The 10,126-nt window shown below is 41.6% G+C and overlaps 1 protein-coding gene across 1 annotated transcript in view; it reads left to right on the top strand.

Annotated features, from left to right (window-relative positions):
- Positions 1-1,882: 1,882 nt before the first annotated feature.
- The window catches only part of LOC310866716 (endosomal/lysosomal proton channel TMEM175-like), a gene marked incomplete at its 3' end in the record, with an annotated part of 16,896 nt that continues 8,652 nt past the window's right edge, over positions 1,883-10,126 (top strand). The window contains exons 1-7 of the mRNA XM_083776426.1: positions 1,883-1,973; positions 4,804-4,983; positions 6,405-6,443; positions 6,570-6,667; positions 6,810-6,861; positions 9,250-9,285; positions 9,885-9,968. Coding sequence (XP_083632552.1) covers positions 4,813-4,983; positions 6,405-6,443; positions 6,570-6,667; positions 6,810-6,861; positions 9,250-9,285; positions 9,885-9,968 — 480 coding nt within the window. The 5' untranslated portion in view covers positions 1,883-1,973; positions 4,804-4,812. The remainder of the gene's footprint in view (positions 1,974-4,803; positions 4,984-6,404; positions 6,444-6,569; positions 6,668-6,809; positions 6,862-9,249; positions 9,286-9,884; positions 9,969-10,126) is intronic.

The following is a 10,126-nucleotide window of genomic DNA, read 5'->3' as shown; positions in this document are numbered from 1 at the left end:
TTGTTCCATGCCGTCGGCCGTAGAAGCAAAAAGCTGCTTCCCCGTATTTTTTAGTTGCAATCTTTTTAGGCAAAGCTAGCAGGCCAGCAGTCGAAGACCTTAGGGGGCGGTTTGGGACATATTTAGGCAGGCAGTCATGTAGGTAGGAAGGTGCGAGACCATTGAGAGCTTTATACACAAGTAAAATAATTTTAAAATCAATCCTAAAAACAACCGGAAGCCAAAACTGGAGTAATATGTTCTCTCATCTTAGTTCTAGTTAAAACTCTGGCTGCTGCATTTTGGACAAGTTGTAATCTGTCAGTTGTTTTCTTAGGCAGTCCTGAAAAGAGCGCATTGCAGTAATCAAGCCGAGAAAAAACAAAGGCGTGGATTAGCGTTTTTGCATCGTCCAAGGACACATAGGCTCTGATTCGTGCAATATTTCTAAGGTGAAAAAAGGCAATCTTGGTAACATGATTAATGTGTGAATTAAATTTCAATTCAGAATCAATAATAACCCCCAGGTTCTTTACTGTAGGCCTACTGTTACTTTCTACAGTCAGGTTGCCAAGTCTGCTTATTATTGATTCTTTCTGCTCACTAGAACCGATTAGCTCGATTAGGTAGTAAATAATCTATAGTTAATACATTATTAAATATAATGTATAATAATAATTATTAAACATAGTTAATACATTATTAAAGCACATGCAGAACAATCACACCGGACAAAATGCATGAACATCCAAAACTGATAATCTTTTCAGAAAATGGAAATAAGGAAACTGAATACTTTGCATGCCTTTACGCTATAATAATAATAATAATAATAATTATTATTATTATTACATTGTTTTGATAATGTACCTAATTAGAATGGTCAATAAACGTATGTAACTTAGAATAGATAACATTTTATGTAGACATATATATAGTTTCATTATATAGATACTCCACTGTTACGTTCTTAACTTTAATATACGTATGCTTTATGATGACAATTTTTAATGTATGTGATGTATGCCTTGCTTTTTGTTTGTGCTTAATGTAAATCGCTCTGGATTAAGAACGTCTGCTAAATATGCTGGGTCAAACCAGAGTAATCTAGTAAGAGAGGCGACAACATGCCTATGGGGCGGGCAATAGTTCCAAACATTGGAACTATCCCATTGAGATAGAATGAGCACTTCCGCATTCCATTGTTAGAACAATGGGAGTCACGCTGGCGTCGTGTCGCCACTCTCTGACTAGATTACTCCGGGGGAATGACGTCGTCAACGCCGGTGCTTCCCTGCTTCCGGGGTTCTCCAGTCAGTCAGCTGACTTTCTGAGTGTGTTTGTAAACAAGCGGTGGAGAGGAGAGACTTTACCGATATTATTAATATTATACACACTTTAGGAGCAACACGGCGTGCACGCTGTGTCCGTCCGGGACCGTCCTCTCCTCTCCTACCTATCCGTCCACGGCGTCGTGTCCTCCGGCCCACGGACTGCACGCTGTGTCCGTCCGGGACCGTCCTTTCCGCTCCTACCTATCCGTCCACGGCGTCGTGTCCTCCGGCCCACGGACTGCACGCTGTGTCCGTCCGGGACCGTACTCTCCTCTCCTACCTATCCGTCCACGGCGTCGTGTCCTCCGGGCCCACGGCGTCCGCGACTCCACGCTGTGCCCCGTCGTCGGTCCTCCTAACTATCCGTCCACTCCTATCCGTCCACGGTCCTCCTAGAGTCTCCTCACCTACCTATCCGTCCACGGTGTGGTGTCCTCCGGGCCAACGGTGTGTCCGTCCTGGACCGTCCTCTCCTCTCTATCCGTCCACGGTGTGTCCGTCCACTCCTCTCCGTCCCCGGCGTGGTGTCCTCCGCCCTCCGCCATGGCAGAGAGCCAGAAGCCGCCGCTGAACCAGGAGGACCAGGAGGAAGAGGTTGAACAGCGACATGAGGAAGATGACGTGCTGCTTGTGTTGGACCAGGAGCAGGTAGGCTCTATAGTGGTTTAGGACCCACATGGTTCCCAAACGTTTTCATGCCAAGGACCCCCACAATTGACACTGATTAGCCCCGCGGACCCCCATTTGAAGAGACCAGTGTTGTTTTCGGCAGCAAATTTCTATTTTAGTTTTAGTCGTTGTCTCTTGAATAGTTTTCACTTAGTCTTAGTCACATTTTAGTCACCTGGAATGTTCTAGTGTTTAGTCTAGTTTTAGTCGACTAAATGTCATACGCTTTTAGTCGACTAAATCTACAGTTGATTTAGTCGACTACAATGCGTTTTGACAGGCCTTGATGTCGTTGTAATGACATATTTTACACTTTGGTTGCATGCTGAAAATAGCAGATCTACAATCTCACAACGCGTCGACGTGTTGTGAGATTGTAGATCTGCTATTTTCAGCATGCAAAACCAGCGTAAAACTAGATCTCTTGTCCACTAGTCCCTTACTAACATTTTAGTCTAGTTTTTATTTGTCGACGAAATTGTCAGTATATTTAGTCTTAGTTTTAGTCGTCATAGATTCGTTTTTATTTAGTTTTGATTTAGTTTTAGTCAGTGGAAAAAATGTAGTCGACGAACATTTTTCGTCTTGGTTTTAGTCGACGAAAACAACACTGTTAGGAACCACATGGTTCCCAAACGTCTACATGCCAAGGACCCCCAGATTGACACTGATTAGCCCTGCGGACCCCCATTTGAAGAGACATGCCAGGGAGTCGTCATGCATTGCATCATGGGGCCTGTTATAAGCTAGCCCTGGAACATGACTGCCATGATAATTATCATGACAGTCATGCAGTAACTTTGCCCTGTTTTTTGCAGTCGCTGCATTTACAAGATTTCCGTATGTATAAACATTCAGATTTCAAATATAAAGTACTCACAAAGTGTCCCACGGGTGTTAGTTAGTAGCAGCGCGAGCGATTAGAATTGCTGCGTCCCGCGTTCTTTAATAAAAAGCATTTTTGTCCGAGCTCTCCGGCTACTTTTTTCAAACGGGGTTCGTTTGGGAAATCCACAGTTGCACACCGGGAGCGCACTCGCCTATTAGTCTGTATTGGCAGGGCGGTCAGCGTACCTATATCGAACACACCGAGTGCCACCCTCCTCCCGACCGATAGGGGCGCGTAGTTGAAAGCCAATGGCAAAATAACACCTCGGATAAAAATGCTTTTTATTAAACAACGCGGGATGCAGAAATTCTAATCGCTGGCGCTGCTACTAACTAACACCCGTGGGACACTTTGTGAGTACTTTATATTTGAAATGCGAATGTTTATATATTTTAATTATTTGTAAATGTAGCGTCTGCAAAAACCAGGGTGAAGTTGCGTCATGACTCTCGTATGAATACGAGAGTCATGTTTACAGGGCTAGTTATAAGCACCATGCATGATGAACACAACAGTGTTGTTTTCGTCGACTAAAACTAAGACGAAAAATGTTCGTCGACTACCTTTTTCCACTGACTAAAACTAAATAAAAACTAATCTATGATGACTAAAACTAAGACTAAATATACTGACAATTTCGTCAACAAATACAAACTAGACTAGAAATGTTAGGAAGGGACTAGTGGACAAGAGATCCAGTTTTATGCTGGGTTGCATGCTGCGACGCGTTGTGAGATTGTATATCTGCTATTTTCAGCATGCAACCGAAGTGTAAGATATGTCATTACAACGACATCAAGGCCTGTCAAAATACATTTTAGTCGACTAAATCAACTAGATTTAGTCGACTAAAATCTTATGACATTTAGTCGACTAAAACTAGACTAACACTAAGACATTCCAGGTGACTAAAATGTGACGTCATGCATTGCATGGGGCCTGTTATGTTATAAGCACCATGCATGATGAACACAATCAGCTTCATTGTCTCATGATTCAACATTCATTTAGGTAAAAGAGTGTGTGGAATTAGTTTTTGTGCATTGATCGTTTTTTGAAGAAAGGAAAGGTGTATTGGACAGTATTAGGATGTTGATATTCATTTTATATTCATCCTTAAGGCTCATGCATACTTTTGGTGATAGCTCCAGAGTGAAAAGACTTGTCTGATAGTAAAAACAGAGAGATGGGTCTGTGTCCGCGGTGATAGCTGATCATCACCGCGACTGACGTAATGGTGTAGTTTTTTTCCAACCCTTTAAAAACGACAAACGCGGTGATGAGCCATCACCAAAAACTGGAGTATGTATGAGCCTTTAGGGTTTAGGGCCCCAAATCACACCGTAGAAAGCATGAGTGTCTCTTTCAAAACACAAAGTGGTTTTTTTGGGAACCAAATCCAAAGTGGGCGTGTCACTACTAGTCAGGTTGGAAGACGCAGAGGTGATATTATTAACCATCATAAAACATAAAGATAAAGAACGGAACCAGTTTTAGAACCAACGTTATTTTAACCCATTCTGACCGGGCACCCATTTTGTTGTTGGCATCATGTCATGCTTTAGCTATTGAAAAATAGCAGACCTACAAGCTCATATCGCGCCACCGAGTGGCGCGATACGAGCTTGTAGGTCTGCTATTTTTGAAAAAAATCGAAGAACGACAGACATTTTTAGAATCTGATCTCAGGTCAGAATGGGTTAATCAGACCAGCGTGTGTCCAGTGGAAACCTCGTATGAATCTGATCTCAGGTCAGAATGGGTTAAAAGGGGCCTGACTCAGAGTTACTGACCGGTTGGCTTCCATGTGCGGTTCCATTCGTACACGGTCTGAGTTACAGAAATCCAAAGCAAAAACAATAAGTGATTATCTCAAATAATGATGATGTACAATAACTAATAATCCAAACTGCGCAGGTCTGCCAGGGCGAGGAGGAGGACATGGAGAAGGAGAGGAGGAACGTTGTTATGATGACCGACCATCATCATCATCATCATCATCATCATCATCATCAGCCTCCTGGTGGACAGTCTGGACACAGCAGCACGCAGTCCTCCCATAGGCTGCTGGCCTACAGCGATGCTCTCATCTCTATCATCGCTACTGTCATGGTACTGTATCTATTAGGCCTAACAAAAAAAACGTTGGTTTCCGGTTGCCGACCGACTCTATTAACCCATTCTGACCTGAGATCAGATTCATACGAGGTTTCCGCCGGACACACACTGGTCTGATGAACCCACTCTGACCTGAGATCAGATTCTAAAAATGTCAGTCGCTCTTCAAAAATAGCAGACCTACAAGCTCGTATCGCGCCACTCGGTGGCGCGATATGAGCTTGTAGATCTGCTATTTTTAAATAGCTAAAGCACAACATGATACCAACACCAAAATGGGTGCCCGGTCAGAATGGGTTAAATATGCGCGACCCATATTATTTTATTGGCATTTGGTAAAAAAAAAAAAAAAAAAAAAAAAGAATACGACCAAGACCAAAAAGGTCTTTGATCATTAAAATTCTCTTTGATGAGACCATCGGGACAAGCAACCTCATCCTACGTTATAAAAAATAAAATCCACGTAGGAACCACTATCGTTTGTAACAACACTGTCAACACAGCGCTCCTCTGTGCGCCGCCATGTTGCTCAGCTCTGACCGCGGAGCGGAGCGCAGCCTCTAGACTAGAGCTGTTTAAAGACAGAGAGTGACGACAATGGACTGATCAATGACGCGTGCAGCCCCACGAATAAGCAGTGAACGGAGATGTCGCAACTCTCTCAACTAAACCGCGCTGCCTCCGACAGAAATATTTAGGGGAACATGTTTTAACGTGACATGCAGACCCGGTTCAATGGGAAACACAAACACACATTGAATAACACACGCCAATATTGTTGTGTTTCTGTTGCGTGTGTGTTGTGGTGCCACTGCCACCGCACATTAAAATGCCACCAAATAAATTGCCAAAGCCAACCGCAGGGCAGCAGAAAATATCAGCAACCCTATTTTCTAAACCTGCTGCCTCTACTCCAGGTATGTCACTGTGTAATGAAAACAATGTAAAGTTGTATTAACCATTAAAACTGCCACAGTTATTTCACATAGCCAAAATATGAAATATGTAGAAGCCTATCCATCATTGCCGTAAGATTTTTTTTTTTAATCCTTGCTACCCATCCTTCCCACGAAAAAATAAATAAAAAAAATTCCTTGCTACCCATCCTTCCCACGAAAAAATAAAATAAAAAATAAAATAAAATAAATTCCCTACCTACTCAGCCCAAAAATGACAGCCAATCGGAAACCAAAGTTTTTTTTTTTTTAGGTCTTACTGTATCTGTCATAGCTACTGTCATGGTACTGTATCTATCATATCCTACAGCGATGCACTCATCTATATCATAGCTACTATTACTGGTACAATATAATGATGCATCCTATTGTGACCCGCCAATGTAACCGCTCAACAACACACATGTCCTCCTTACATTACTGTACTTACTGTAACTGTATGTTTCCATTTCTTTATAGATATTACCTGTTGCACACACCAAGATTGAAGATGACGAGGTGAGTTGGCACAATGCACTCATAATGCAGAAAATATCTGTAAATATTACGGTTCTATGACATACCAATGTGTGTGTGTGTGTGTGTGTGCGTGTGTGTGTGTGTGTGTGTGTGTGTGTGTGTCAGGAGCTAAGGGAAAGCATTCAGCTGATGCTGTCAACAAAGATTGCCGTATACCTGATGACGTTCACGATTGTCACTATGGCGTGGTCTGCTCATGTTAGGTACGGATGTTAGCACTGCATGTTGACGTTTTCCTTTACAGTCATTAATTAATTTGTCCGTCCGTCCGTCCGTTCATTCATTCATTCATTCATTCATTCATTCATTCATCCATTCATTCATTCCTGTTTTATGTTTCCACAGATTGTTTCAAGTCATTGAACGGATTGACGACAGTCTTGCTCTTCTGAACCTCGTAAGTGTCAATCAGCCGTGACTTTATAACTCATTTAGAGCTGAGGCAGATTTTTAAAAAAAATACCTCATGTTTCTGTGTCAGTTCAGTGGTTTAAATACCTTATGTTTCTATATCAGTGGTGCTCAATATTTTATGTCAAGGACCCCTAGAATTATATGTAATTGGCCGCCGACTTCCATCTCAAAATATGTTGTTCCAGGAACCCCTCAGAAGCAAAGAGTTTAGTTCAAATCTGAATATATATACAATGATTTGAGGCACATTTTCACGATTTTTCAAAAATAGCAGACCTACAAGCGAGTGCCGGGCTACGAGCTTGTAGATCTGCTATTTTTCAATAGCTAAAGTATAACATAATGCTTAAAACACTAAAAGGGGTTCCCGTTCAGAATGGATTAAGGTTAATTCATGGATTAGTGATAGTTTTTCATTACAGAGTTGAAGCTATATATTCTGATTCATCCGCTTCACTTCAGAGTTCGTTGTGTAGAGTAAAAAAAGTTCACTTCCATTTTACTTGTTTGCAGCATAAAGTCTCTGTCCTGATTGGATAAAATTGTTATCCCGACATGTTTGTTGTTTTCTTTTTTCTTTTGTTTTTACTAAAGATCTGTAGAGATATTAGTGAACATGCACTATTAGCAATGCTTACTTGAGGGCCGCCCTCTACAGTCATAATGTCTAATGTAAGTGTAACCCCCGCTAAATAAATAGATTGGACAGGATACAGAAGTACGGTACAAGCATAACAATAGTTTTATTCATAAAAATGGTACAAAAGGCTTTTATTTGTATATCAAAAATTGTTAAAAGTAGTGGTTGAGATGACTTAAAATGGGGAAGAATGGTTGTTTCACAAAACACATCAAAACTAAATAATAATAATAATAATAAAACTTTATTTGTATAGCACCTTTCATGAAATGCAGCTCAAAGTGCTTTACAGAACAATGGAGAATAAAAGAAAAGCAAGGCAACGGCATTAAAAAACAAGCAGTAATGCAATACAGTGACGACATGAATAACGAAAAATAAAATATCAATTAAAATCAATGTTGTAGAAGTGGGTCTTGAGCTGAGCTTTAAAAATGTCTACAGAGGCTGCCTGTCGAAGGTACAGTGGGAGCTTGTTCCATGCCGTCGGCCCGTAGAAGCAAAAAGCTGCTTCCCCGTATTACTTTGTTGCCATTTTTTTAGGCAAAGCGAGCAGGCCAGCAGTGTAAGACCTTAGGGGTTCGGTTTGGGACATATTTAGGCAGGCAGTCATGTAGGTAGGAAGGTGCGAGACCATTGAGAGCTTTATACACAAGTAAAATAATTTTAAAATGAATCCTAAAAACAACCGGAAGCCAGCGCAGTGAAGCCAAAACTGGAAGGGAAAGGAAAACGGGACAATGGTCCTTTACAGGGCCGTTTCAACTTGAACCAGGTCTCTTATGTAAGTCTAAAACCCCTGAACTGTCTCTCAATGGTGTCATACAGGCCAACATCTCCACCTGTAGATTCCTCACGTTAATCTCCTACACAGGATACTGGGGAAGCCACACCACCCCCAAACATTTGTCAGGGAACATCCAAGGCAGTGTTGTTTTTGGCAGCAAATTTCTATTTTAGTTTTAGTCATAGTCTCTTGAATATCTTTCACTTAGTTTTAGTCACATTTTAGTCACCTGGAATGTTTCTAGTGTTTAGTCTAGTTTTAGTCGACTAAATGTCATATGATTCTAGTCGACTAAGATGTGTTTTGACAGGCCTTGATGTCGTTGTAATGACATATTTTACACTTTGGTCGCATGTTGAAAATAGCAGATATACAATCTCACATGCGACGCGTTGTGAGATTGTATATCTGCTATTTTCAGCATGCAACCACGCATAAAACTGGATCTCTTGTCCACTAGTCCCTTCCTAACATTTTAGTCTAGTTGTTAGTTAGTTAGTTGTATATTTAGTCTTAGTTTTAGTCATCATAGATTCGTTTTTATTTAGTTTTATTTTTGTCAGTGAAAAAAGGTAGTCGACGAACATTTTTTGCCTTAGCTTTAGTCGACGAAAACGACACTGATCCAAGGCTACACTACAGCGCACTGCAGCAAGTGTGGTAATGTAGACCCAAATGAATGGCAAGTCTGCAGCCGAGCATAGCTCTCTCACAACGCATGCACGTCGCGGCGTTTGCGAGAACCCACAACTGACGTCCTGTCATCTGCCTGTTCAGAACACCCTTAAATAAATAAATATACGTCTCACTTAGGACTCTACTACCCTCTAGGGGTTACACATAAGGCTTAATGTACGACAGTGGAAAGAATAGTAATGTCTGTTTTCTCTCTGATGTAAAGGCTCCTGTTCTAATGTCGAGTTCTGCTTTGGGTTCCGTTTCAGGCCTGCATGATGATAATAACGTTCCTGCCGTACACGGTGAGTATACGATTACGTCTGCATATAATAATAATAATAATAATAAGGCAGTTGTGAGTCTGTGAAATGTTATACTCTGCTGTTCAACCTGTTTAGTAGTTAACCCATTCTGACCTGAGATCAGATTCGTACGAGGTTTCCACTGGACACACACTGGTCCGATTAACCCATTCTGACCTGAGATCAGATTCGTACGAGGTTTCCACTGGACACACACTGGTCCGATGAACCCATTCTGACCTGAGATCAGATTCTAAAAATGTCAGTCGTTCTTTCGATTTTTCAAAAATAGCAGACCTACAAGCTCGTAGCGCGCCACTCGGTGGCGCGCTATGAGCTTGTAGATCTGCTATTTTTCAATGGCTAAAGCACGACGCGATGCGGACACCAAAATGGGTTCCCGTTCAGAAATTGTTAAATAGCTTTAGTGGTTGTAGTTGCATTGTGGCTAAACATTTTTTCGTTTGAAACATGAAGCCATTTGATTCTCACGTTGAGTTCACGACAGAACAGAAAGCGTGGAATCTGGTGTTTTTTTTTATTTATTTATTCCACACTCGTAACGTAACAAGGTTTTTGCGTTTTTCTCTCCTCTGCAGTTCAGCCTCATGGCAACCTTCCCTAACAACATCCTGGGAATCCTGCTGTTCTGTGCCTGTGTCATGGTGATCGGTTTAATTCAGGTGAGGACTAGTTGTTCTGTGTGTGTGTGTGTGTGTGTGTGTGTGTGTGTGTGTGTGTGTGTGTCATGGTGATCGGTTTAATTCAGGTAAGGGGTCAAAATGGGCAGAGAGGAATCAATGTATGATAATTATATATGTTTATTTGCGCACCCCCTGTC

Source organism: Protomyctophum parallelum, assembly GCF_964188405.1.
Source record: "Protomyctophum parallelum genome assembly, chromosome: 11".
NCBI lineage: Eukaryota > Metazoa > Chordata > Actinopteri > Myctophiformes > Myctophidae > Protomyctophum > Protomyctophum parallelum.
The sequence above is the reverse complement of the archived record's forward strand: the minus strand, read 5'-3'. Positions and strand labels throughout refer to the sequence as shown.